Below are 12,146 nucleotides of genomic sequence, written 5' to 3'. Positions count from 1 at the left end.
AGCAACTGTTTCTGTTTGGGCCCCAAACCCGAGGACCTTCTCTCCCAGACTGACTCTTCTCAACGAGGCAAAAGGGGCCGTTCCTCGCTTCACTTCCAGCACCTGAATCCGCTGCCTCGGACAGTCGGATCCCAGGGGGAGAGCTCAGCTTAAAAAGGCCGCGCCCTCCCGCTGTGTCTGGATCCAGCTCCAGCCACGGGACCGGAGGCTCCAGAGGGGACAAGGAGGCTCTAACCATAGGTGACCCTCAAGGTTCTGTCCTAGATCCTCCTCTTCTTCTCTACTGCTCCACGTGATGATCTCAGCCCCCATAACTCTGAGCTCCCATCTCTGTGCTAATGATTCCCGAACCTACCTCTGCTGACCTCCAATCTCCCGTCCTCAGTGATTCTTAGATATCACACTCTGGGTGTCCAGTAGACATCTCCACATCCACATAGCCAAAATTCACCTCTTTATCTTTGGTCCTTAACCATCCCACCTCCTACCTTCGCATTACTGTGGAGGGCACCATTATCCTCCAGTCCCTCTAACTTAGAGGCCTTCCTGGACTCCTTAATTCTCTCACTCCCCCCCCCCACCCTCGTCCAGTCTCTTGTCAAAGCCTGCAGATTTCACCTTTGCAACCCTTCTTGAACATGTCCCCTCCATTCCTTTGTCGGTGCCATCATTCTAGTGAAATCCCCCACCCCGTGCCTGGGGGTCTGTTCAAGGGTCTGCCTGCCTCAAGTCTCTCCCTATTCCAATTCATTCTCCTTTTAGCCATTAAAATGGTGTTCCTAAACCACAATTCTGACCACATCATCCCCCTACTCAAAACACTTTAGGGGCTTCCTATTGTCTCCAGGAGCAAACATAAAATGATCTGTCAAGCCCCTTCCTTCCTTTCTAGTCTTCTTAACCTTACTCCTACTTCAGTACTCTTTGAGCTAGTGACACTGACCTTCTGGCTGTTCCATGAACAAGGCTCTGGCCTTCTTTCTGGTCATCCCCCATGCCTAGAATACTCCCCTTCCTCCATCATGACTATTAACCTCTCAGGTTTCTTTCAAGTCACAACAAAATTCCACTTTCCAAGGAAGCCTACTTTCTCCAATTCCTCTTAATCCCAGGGTCTTTCCTGTTACTTCCTATTTATTCTATACATTACTTGCTTTGTATGTATTAAATTACTAAATTAGAGGCTCCTTGAGGGCAGGAACTGTTTTTTGCTCTTTTTGGTACTCCCAGAGCTGAGCACAGAACCCAGCCCACAGATGTTTATAGATCAAACATTTATTATGTACCTCCTATGTACCCTGCATTGTGCTCAGTGCTGGAGACAAAATTATGAGTTTCCTCACTATTTGGGGGACTTCCCTTAATATCGTACCAGAATTGTATGGGAAGGGGGGGTTGGGTGAGGAGGGACCCCAGGGCTCTCAGCACACAGATTTATATGCAAAGGAATCCCGGAGTAGAAACAAAAGGGTCCATTGGGGTCACTTTTGTTATGAAAACCTACCATCCACAAAATTAGTTACCATTGTTTAGCATTCTGACAGCTTTTAGGCTGGTCCTTACAAATTGTATTTGAATAATAGTAGTAAGTCTGAAGATTTTCAAGTTTCTTTTCTACAAAATCGTATTTTTCAGGGCTGGTCCTCAGAGGGATATTAAAATTGACATATACTAAAACTGGCATCCTGAGACTTTCACCCACATCCAAGATAACTCCTGATCCTAGGTTAGAACACATGTTGAAATCCTGACCTTAGTAGAGTGAGGAGGTAATGTTTACACTTGAAATCATTACAATTTTTTTTTTAAAATTCCAAATAGTAACCATCAGCAAACCTTTTAAATAAGAACTGGACACTTATATTTACTTTTTAAAATAAGTACACATTTAGTAAGTTAATGAAACAGAAGGAAAAAATGTCCCATCTGCTCCCAAGTTCCCTAATGATCTTTTACTTCTGTATATCAGTCAGGGTACATGTGTTCATGATGTTCCTCCTACATTTATACTTTTCATTCTTCTCATTTCTCAATAATATTCCCCCATATTAATATAGCAGTTTCTGTGATCATTTCCTAATCAATGGACATATATATTGTTCCTAACTTGTGCTATTTTAAAACAAAGTTACTATTATACATAAATATTTTAATAACATATTAAGGTGTAGGTCTGGGAGAATCACTAGGTCAAAAAGACTTACTAGTTTTGGAACTTTTGTTGTTCAGTCACGACCAATTCTTCGTGATCCCATTTGGGGTTTTCTTGGCCAAGAAACTGGAATTTTTTTGGCCATTATTTCCGTCTCCCACTCATTTCACAGATGAGCAAACTGATGCAGTTAAGTGACTCGCCCAGCTCCTCCCAGCTAGCATGGGAGGCCCATTTGAAGTCTTCTTGACTGTATTGCTGTACCCACTGCGCCATCTAGCGACCATTTTGAAATTTACCATATGCCCTCCTGCTTATCCAAAATGAACAGCAGTTTATTAACCCATTTTCCCACCCCCGCAATTATTTAACCTCGATAATTAACGTGATTTCTCAAAGTGGTTTAAAAGTTTGGAAATTTTTCATGTGTGGTCACTGACAATGTTTTTATTCCTTCCAAACTGGCCATTACTAGCCACAAACAGACTTGAACATAAATGTTGATAAATTCTTGATAGATGCTGGTGTCGGGTTTTTATCAGCTATATCCAATAAGCACTAAATTACTGCAAAAATTTCTTTTAAATTTTATTGATGACTTTGCCCTTTTACATTTCATTTAGGCTCTCCCCCTTATAAGAAGGGGAAATTGGACTGTGTACTTACTACAAATTCCTTTTGGACACTGTATACAAGGCCGTCCTATTTAATAATGAAATATTTTGTTGTATAAAAATATTAAAAATCTAGTTTGTCATTTGTAAAAAAGAAATTCTCTCCTATCCCCAAGTGATATAAATTGAAGACTTCATCACTTCTTTTCCCCTTTAGTTTTGAGTCTTTGAGAAAACTCAATTCTCCCAATGCAGATTATAAACTACATATAATAATCCTTTTCTTTTCCCTCCTCAGAACAAGTAGGTTATTTATTAACCTTAATTCTTCAAGGAAGATCTGGCTTCAGCCCAGGAAATCCCCAAGCCCTGGGACTAAGGGGCTTGGATAGAGATGGGCGCAGGATAGGGCCACAGTGGGCAATCTCCACAGAGACTGGACACACAGAATGGAAGAGAGCATGTATTTTGGGGCACCCAGGACAGAAGGCAGAAGGGGGGGACTTGGAAAGTGAGGTGTGGGGAGTGTAGATTGTTGGCGAGGCTGGTGACGGATAAGGACTTGAATTGCCCATCTGGCACTTAATACCAGGTGACCCCGAGCAAGTTATAGCCAGGATCCCATTTCATTTATAAAATGGAAATGACAATTGCAATTCTTCACAGTCTTTAAAGTCCTATGTAAATATCAGTTATTAATCAGGCATGGAGATTGAAAACAATCATGACTATCAAGAAGACACTAACTTTGATAAAGCATCTGAGCGATGCTGGAGAAGCTCCTTCCAAGTGAGGTCAATACTCTGTAAATTCTAGCTTGAGCTGGCTCACGTACCAGGGTGACCTAGCAAGGAGCCAGAATCATTAGCTGCTCTCTGGAGGCTCAGACCCTGGGCTCAGCCTCGGACACAGAAATCGCATGCTGCTCCTCTGGGCAAGGAAAGAACTTTGAGAGGACGCACTAAGAACAGAAAAACCCAGGGCATCGATTGCCTAAGGAACACAATCACTTCCAAGCACCCCAGCTGCCTGCTGTGCTCCTCCGACAGAGCTTCCCCATGTCTCCCAATTCCTTTAATTCTCAGGGCAACTGTCATGCCCGTCATGTCCTCCCAGTGTAATAGGACAGACTCAAAGCCTCACCTGTCCATTGCTGAAAGGAGGTTTTTTTGCCCAAGCCAAAAAACCCCAAATGTGAGAAAAGGGCAAAGGAGGGAGGCAGAGAAATGGCTTCTACAAAGCTGTTCTGATGCTGAAAACTCTGTGCCTGGGGAGACGAGTTGTGGGTGGGCCACACTAGCTAAATTGCAGAAATCCTACCAACTTGTTCTGATCCCTGATCCACGAGCATGAACCAGTCCCATTATCCTGGAACCAGGCGCCAGGCAGGGCAGAGTCCCTGGAAACCATCAGCCTTCCCCTGTCTGGTGCAGAAGCAACAACTCCCACTGTGGGAAGATAAAGATAGAAGAGCTTGGATGGGGATCGGTGAGTCTGAGGGCAAATCCTAGCCTCAGTCACTGTGATCCCCAACAAGCCTTCAGGAGCTTCTGGAGGTCAGTTTATTCATTTGTACAGGATGGCTTCCAGCTCCTTCTAAAACTGGATTTCCATTTCCTCTGCCTTGTTTGGCAAACTTCCTTTTCTTCCACCCCAGGAACACAGCTCCCTCATTTCCAGGCTCCTTTATCTATTTCCAACATTAAATACAGGCACTAAAAACCCCCTTCTTCTTAGTGTAGAGGTTCTCCCCCTCCCACAAAGTGGTGCTTTTGAGTTTTAAGGAAAAAAAAAAAAATCACCAAATTTTATTTCAGTTGTAACTGTTACACAAGATCATCACCTAAACACTATGTGAACAACTCCCCCCCACACCCTTTTTGGCCTTTTTTTGGGGAGGAGACCAAGCGCCCCTCCCTTCTGGCCTCCTCACTTCTTGTCTTCCTCTTTCTTCTCCTTTTTGCCGTCCTTCGTGGCTTGGGAGGCCAAAGACCCCATGGCATTCCGGATGGCCTCGTTGTTGGGGTCCACACCTGGCAGATTCTCCAGAACGCTCTGCAGGAACTCAGGATCTTGCATCACGTCATAGTCGTCCTCCTCCTAGGGAAACGACAAGGTTAACTTTGGGGCAGGGAGACACCAGAAGTGCTGTCTGCTAAGCCTGACGGTGCCCAGGCCAAAGGAAGGCAGGATCCCCGGACCCTCATCACCCGGGCTTCTTGCTTCTCCTGGGACTGTCTAGTCTGCTCCTATCCTCAGACCAGGGTCCGCCAGATAGGCCCACCAGACCCAGTAGGGAAAGGCTAAACTAGGAGTCCTAGAAGCGAGGGAACAAGCCTTACCTTGGCAGGCTCAGAAGTGTCCATAGCGGAGCCGGCATCAAGGTCCCCTGATTCTGCCTGGACAAACTCTGGAAGAGCGAGGCACAGGTTAGTCCCCTCTCTGCTCCTCTCCCCGGGGCCCTCTCTGCCCTCTCTGCCTTCCCTCACCGTTTCCCTGCAAGGACATCTGCATGGCGTACGCAATCTGCTCCTCTTCAGTCATGCTGCTTAAGTCGGGGAGCCCACTCCGGCCAAACTCCTGCTGGTTGATGGTCATCTTCAACAGGGCGTCATCTGAATCTGGGAAGTTGGGGGGAGCAAAACAAGGGGGACATCGTTCTCCTGTTAGGATCTTTTCTCCCATCCCCCACCCCATTTAGCCCCACGGCCCTCTTCCTGCTCCTGGACCAGAGGCTCCCCAGCCTTCGGTCCCCATATCTCACCCCCACCTTCAGTCCCAGTTGTGGCAATGCCGGCCTCAGCAGCAGAAGCTGCCGCTGCCCGTCTGGCCTCCTCCTCCTGCCTCTGTCGCTGTTCTTCCATGGATACTCGAAGTGCCTGAGGGAAGGGAAGACCAGGGTTGGGGGGGAAATCAGCTCTAGGAAGATTTGGGGGGCTTTGGAGCAAGAACACAGCAGAATGGGCTCTGGTCTGTGCTTCAGGAGAAAGGCTGAAGAGAAAACTGGGTGGTGGGACAAGAAGGGGACCAGATGAGTGTTTGGGGGCCAAACTGAGGACTGGAGGAAAATGATTCAAAAAACAGTTTTCATACAATCTGAGACTGGAGCCTTCAGAGAGTGGGTAATTAGAAAGAGTCAGGGGCAGGGAGGGGAAGTTGGGGGGTTTTTAACGGCACTTAGTAGGTATACAAAGAATATTTGTTGAATGAAAGTCTAGGAGTCCTAGAGATGATGCAGGGAAGTAGGAGGAGGGATGGTAAGGGTTTCTGGGGGCTCTCACCAAGGCCAGTTCAGGATCGGCGCTGGGATCCACCCCAAACTCGAAGTCACTGGCCCCCAGCCCCAGCATGGCACCACCTTCTCCGGCCAGGATAGGGGAGCTGATGAGGGCATCGGCCAGGCTGGGCCCAGGGGGTACTGTTACCAGATGCGAACCGGTCCCATCCTTGCCATTTAGTGTGTTTACAAAGGCTGTCAGTTTGTCTGTGTTTGCCTCCTGGAGTGAAAAATAACAGGGGGTGGTTGATCTCACTACTCAAACTTCAGTCTTCCAACTCTTGTTTTCCATCCCTGTAGCTATCTCAGGGAAGATGTTCCTCTAAATAAGGAATTTCTTTTTACTACCCCTAATGAGTCTTCCCTGTTGGTTTATTCAAGTCAGGATCCCCACTAACTCCCACTTACCTCCTCCCCAAAGTTGATAATGTCAACATTCACTTTCTCTTTCTTTAGCCGCTTTGCTAGCTTCACCAGCTTCAAAGGGAGTTGAGAAAATGAAAGATAAAATAAAATATATGGAAATTCACATTTACACAGAGTATAACTCACAGTTAGACAGATTTACTAAGTGCTTTCTCCAAAATACCCTGTGAGGTAGGGAATATGAATATCACTAACTGAATGAAATAATAAATGTAATAAGCTATAGCAACCTTAAAGTCTTTTGTATATACTAGCTATAATTACTTTTCCTGTTTTAAAAATGAAATAAACAAAAGAAAACAAAACAAATGAAAAAAACCCAAAAGCTCAGAGGGATTAACTGTCACACCACTAAGTTTCCAAACTGGGAGAGGAAGCCGTACCTCTTTATTTCAGGCTGTACCTCAGGAGTCACTGGTTGTTCCTCTCACAACCAGAGACAAGTTCAACCCCTGCCAGCCACAGCCTCTCACCCAACTGCCCCCATCTCCAGCCCTGAGGGAATGTCCCCTGATTCCCGGTCCATCCCACCATCCCCCTCCTGTCCTCTGGCTAGACTCACGTCCTTCTCGTTGTCTTCTACAGGGCTGCCCACAAAAGCAATGATTCGCATCTTGTGATTCTTTCCTTGTCTGTGTTTCAGAGCCAACTTGTGGGGAAAGAAGAGGGATCCTAGTCTCAGAGCCAACCCAACCTGCCCACTGAATCACACCCTGCCCAAAAAAAGGGAGCCTTTCTTATCATTTCTAGGAAGGGGAATCTCGCTGGTCTTACTTCTCCTTCCTCCAAGCCCCAGATCTCTCCAAAGTCTAAAGCCCAACATCCTTTCTGTGTTTTGGACAGTGGAAAAGGCTAATATCTCTATACCAAAATCATTCCCTACTTCCCACATCCCCTGAATCTTGTACTCTTCCATTCTCAAGGATAACTACTCTAGATCAACATTACACTCCTGTTTGATCTGAGGAGGTAGAGGAAGATTATGTGAAAGAAAAAAGCTGGCACAAAGGTCCCATGGAACCAGAGTCAGGCAGGTCTGTCACACTTACGTGGGCAACTCGAATGCCAGTGCAGAAGGTAATCTTGCCCTTGGGTTGAACTGTGTGAAGCTTAGACAAAATGCGGCCAGTGTCAGGGGTTAGCGTAGTGAGTACCTCACAGTCACTAGAAAAAGGACAGTAAATTAAGTAAATCCAGGCTAGCAGAAATGACTCCTAACGGCTCCAATCACTTTTTCATTTTAGGATGACTATAATTTATACATATTTTTCATTTGCATATGTGTCTTGTTTCTTCCATTGAAAAGGGTGTTTCCTAGGTCCCTCTCCCCCCCTTAGGACTCTACAGAGATTAATGGGCATAGATATGCTGACAAGACCACAATCCAATTCCGTCCTCTTTTGGGGGGAAGAGGGGCTGAGAAATACTCCACCCTTCTGTTTCAATCCTGTCCTTCTTGTTTAAATCCTTTTTTCCAAATCCATTTTTGAGATGACATTGGTTGAGAGTTATGGTCAATTGTCAGTGGTCAATGCAAAGTAACATCAATAATCCAAAAATCATTCATAATTGCTTCTGGAATAGACTATACCATAGGTTTCCCCTACCAGTTTTTCTCCCTAATTATGTTTTGTCCAGACAATTAAAGTGAATTAGAATCTAAGTGGACACACAAGAGTAGTAAGAGTGTGCAGCCTATTTCAGGTAACCCACAAATGGACTGATTCATGAAAAAAACAACACAGCCCACCAAGTCCAACCTCCGTACTTGGCCAGTGTGATGAGTCCCACGTTGTTCTCGGGGTTGCTTCGTGTCTTGGAGTGACACACTATGTTGACTGCATCCTGCTGGGCCTGTAGCCGTGTGGGCAGGAAATCCCCATTCCGCATATACTCGCTGTTATCAACACTGTGGGGTCAGGTACAGAGTCAGGAATGAACACTACTCTTGGCAAGTTTGAATCCTAAGACATCACCTGGGAGCCTTCAACATCTCCTGCCACTTGTGTATTATGATATTCTTTTTGTACTCATCCACGTGCTATTTTCTAAGCATTCTTAAATCTTTGATTTGTTAATATTCCATGTCTCCCATTAAACTGGAAGTTTCCCAGAGGCAAGCAAAATTTAAGAATATTTGCAAAGCGACACATATACCAATGCAAACAAGGAAGATACAAACTAGCTAAAGAAAAGAGCAAATCTATACAATACTTTAAGGTTTAAAAAGGATATTCTCAAACTTGGATAAACTAAGAATAAGTCTCATCCTTCCCATTTTACTGATGGAGGAAACTGAGGATGAAAGGTTTCCTGGTTTGCTGATGGTCACTCAGTTTCTGCCACACACTGTATGGGTGGCCTTGCATACCTCAATCTTCCTAATCTTCAATCAACAATGAGAGATGTAAAGCTTTGGCCCATGGAGAAACAAGTACATGAATGTGTTCCACATCTAATGATCTGAGCTAATTGAAGGATGTTGCAGGAGGAGAATTGAAAATTCATTTCTATTTGTCTTTGATGGACATGAATCCACGCCAAATTCTAATGTTGTGGCTCACCTGACAGTGAAATGCTTCTACTAGTTCAGCATACATCAAATAATAGTATGGGAAAGAGGCTAAAAAGCCTCAGAAGGAAAAGAAATAGAAAAAAGAAGAAAGCACCGAGGCCCGGGAGAGGGATCAATCTGAGAGGTACTCAAGATGAAAAGAGTTAGGCAGGGTCTCACTGGACAAAGACATGGGTTTAGACAAAGATATCACTGTCTTCAAATATCTGATGGGCCATCATGGGCTATCTTAGAAGATAACAGGATGCCCCCCTTAGGTGTTCTAAAAAAAGTCTAAATAACCTATTCTCCAGGATATTGTTAAACTTCAATGACTAGGTCATGGATCCTCAATATGTGAACCTAGACACTTACAGTGTCAATATGTTTTTCAATTATTAAGAAAGGTCTGTGTGACCCTGGGCAAGTCCTGGGGGGGATTATTAAGAAAGGGTCTGTAGATGCAGGAACACATTTGCATGGGCAGCTGTGGAATTATTTTCCCACTCCTAACTTAAGACACAAATGTATTAAAAAAGCCTACACTCAATGTTAGTGATACCATATTCCCAAATCTCATATCAAAGGAACAAGTCCATCTAAAGGAACTTTCATGTGACCATTCTTTAAAACTAATCTTTACACAAAAGGATAATTCTGTCTGGATGTTAGTTATGTCAGATAGGTCTATAAAATACCTTTTTCTACAACATACATTTACAAAAGTAGATTTCCTGCACTTGTTACACTGAAATTTAAATATTAAAAGAAGCTATTTGTGGAACCAAATTGTTGTTTAAACTTTTACCACTTCAACTAACTTTCTCCAACAACTAAAAAAACTTTTACCACTTCAACTAACTTTTTCTCCAACAACTAAAAAACCACCAAATGCCATTAAATGTATTTGTATCATTAAAAAAAAAAAGTATATCTTCTGTAGATGAATAATGTCTCAAATATATTAATACTCTTTTAAATGTATGTAGATGCTGTTATTAATACACTACAAATTAATTTGAAAGCTAGTGAATTTCTAACAGCATTTTGTTATTATGTATTTTCTCAGTCTATATATAATAGCTGTAAAATTAGTACCATGGGATAAGTGGCAATTTTTTCAAATTATAAACTTGGAAACCACTGAATTATATGAACTGAGATCCATTTTTTTCTGCTTGGTCCTAAAGGACAAAACTAGAAAAGCGTGGAAGCTAATTTAGGTTTCATGCAAGGAAAAATTCCTAACAATAATAACTATCCAAAAATGGAATGGATTACCTGGTAGAGAGTAAGCTCTCTATCACAAGGGATCATTAAGCAGAGAATGGATCCCTAACAGATAGTATAAAGGGAATTCCTAAACAGGAAGGGGCTGGAATATATGATCTTCCAGGCTCCTTTCTCTTCAGAGATCCATAATTTAAGTATTTAAAATGAGCTGAATCTAATCCACAAAAAATTTAAGTCTCATTAAGATAATTAAGACCTCTCTGATCCCAATTAGCTATTTTCTCCCCAAAAGTATAAGAAGTATGTTGAACAAGAGAGTTCTTTCTCCCGCTTCCAGAATTAATCTGAATTCAAATTCCTTGAAAAGTGAAACAAATGCTTTCAGAATGGTCCAAATAATTACTAAGTATAAGAAAAATGCTGCACTATGAATAAATATATGAAAAAGGGATGGGAAAGATACAGCCAAATAAGAAAGAGTACTCAATAAAATAGTAAAGACAGAAATGTCCCCCATATTCAAGAAAGCCACAGCATACAAGGACAGATTTAACCTTAAACTAAATGAGCTTGTAATCTCTTTTAGGTCAATGATTAGATTTTATTTTTAAAAATATTTTCCTGCAGTTACACAGTAGACATTATATACATAAATTTTGACAGAATGACATCTCTCTCCTCTCATTTCCGTAACCTACTAGAAATTTGTGCCAGGAAAGCCCTGTCTAAACTCACCATCTTCCCTCAAAATCCAACATCCAACATTGAATGTTTCTATTTATGTCAATTACTTTGACTTAATGCAAAGAGTTAAAAACGTCTCTAACTCTTCCTGCCCCATTAGTCACTTTCATGTTAAGACTCTCTGCCTTTTAAGTTTCTCAAATATGTCCCTTACTTAACATTCCCATTAAAAACCACTCTAGGCCCACATTACTGAAATAAACTGGCTTGTTGCTTTCAATCATTCCCCTTTCCAGTACATCTAAACTGCTACTGAGTTAATCTTCCTAAAAAACTCCTTGCACTACAATTTCATCTTTAAAGGATTTCATATTCCTATAAGATAAAGTTCAAACTCCTTTCAAGCAATCAAGACCTTTTGCAATCTGGATCCTTCTGCACTTTTCACTACCAGTCTTTATCACTTCCAACAGGAACCTACCATACTAGTCTATCTGATCTACTTATTGTTCCCTGAACACATTAACTTTGGCACTTCCCCAGCCCCTTCTCATGCTATGATTCAATTCAATAACATTTGTCAAGGCCTATGTGGCAGCAGGCATTGTGCTAAATCAGCATCAGGGAGACAAAAAGAGAAACAAACTAGTCCCAGTCCTCAAGAAGTTTACAATCCAACAAGTGAGGCTATTATTATACCAACCAATGTATACAAAGCAAGCCACGTACAGGATAAGGATCGACAAAGAAAAGCCAAGGAAGGAAGAGAGATTAATTAAGATTTCCTGCAAAAAGCCCAAAAGGAGCACTCCACGTAGGGAGACAGCCAGAGAAAATGCCCACAGATGGAGTGCGGGATTCGTGCCCAGCCAGGAGGAGGCCTGAAGACCCAAGAAGAGGTAAGACGTCTGCAAAGATTGGGGGGGGGGGGGCTTTGAATGCCGACATTAAGACCCATCCCCTCATCTTTGGCCCCTCTCGGGAAGCCCTCCCTCCTTTCCCTCCTCCCCCAGCTCCCTGCCTCTTCAGGGAAGTTCTCCCCAAACTGCTCCCCTTATTTGGACTTAAAATCTAATCCAAACTTTCAAAGGCCAAGAGAGTCGTGCCCCGTGCAAAGGCGGCTCTGAAGCCGGCACAACACCTAAGCAAGTTGCTGGGCACGGACCTGCTTCTATGCCCGTGGTGGCGCCTGCAGACAAACGCCGA

General features: G+C 43.3%; 1 protein-coding gene across 3 annotated transcripts in view; it reads right to left on the bottom strand.

Annotated features, from left to right (window-relative positions):
• Positions 1 to 4,543: 4,543 nt before the first annotated feature.
• The window catches only part of LOC141541185 (26S proteasome non-ATPase regulatory subunit 4), a 50,775-nt gene continuing 43,172 nt past the window's right edge, over positions 4,544 to 12,146 (bottom strand). The window contains exons 15-24 of one of the 3 annotated variants that reach the window (XM_074265358.1): positions 10,305 to 10,319; positions 8,238 to 8,378; positions 7,519 to 7,633; positions 7,032 to 7,118; positions 6,452 to 6,520; positions 6,048 to 6,263; positions 5,537 to 5,645; positions 5,256 to 5,387; positions 5,109 to 5,176; positions 4,544 to 4,866 (exon numbers count right to left, since the gene is read on the bottom strand). In XM_074265358.1, the coding sequence (XP_074121459.1) occupies positions 4,696 to 4,866; positions 5,109 to 5,176; positions 5,256 to 5,387; positions 5,537 to 5,645; positions 6,048 to 6,263; positions 6,452 to 6,520; positions 7,032 to 7,118; positions 7,519 to 7,633; positions 8,238 to 8,378; positions 10,305 to 10,319 (1,123 nt within the window). In that variant the 3' untranslated portion in view covers positions 4,544 to 4,695. Of the gene's footprint in view, positions 4,867 to 5,108; positions 5,177 to 5,255; positions 5,388 to 5,530; positions 5,646 to 6,047; positions 6,264 to 6,451; positions 6,521 to 7,031; positions 7,119 to 7,518; positions 7,634 to 8,237; positions 8,379 to 10,304; positions 10,320 to 12,146 lie in introns of all 3 variants that reach the window. The other 2 variants (XM_074265357.1, XM_074265356.1) reach the window with 2 other exon arrangements.

This window comes from Sminthopsis crassicaudata, chromosome 4 (assembly GCF_048593235.1).
Source record: "Sminthopsis crassicaudata isolate SCR6 chromosome 4, ASM4859323v1, whole genome shotgun sequence".
Lineage (NCBI taxonomy): Eukaryota > Metazoa > Chordata > Mammalia > Dasyuromorphia > Dasyuridae > Sminthopsis > Sminthopsis crassicaudata.
The sequence above is the reverse complement of the archived record's forward strand: the minus strand, read 5'-3'. Positions and strand labels throughout refer to the sequence as shown.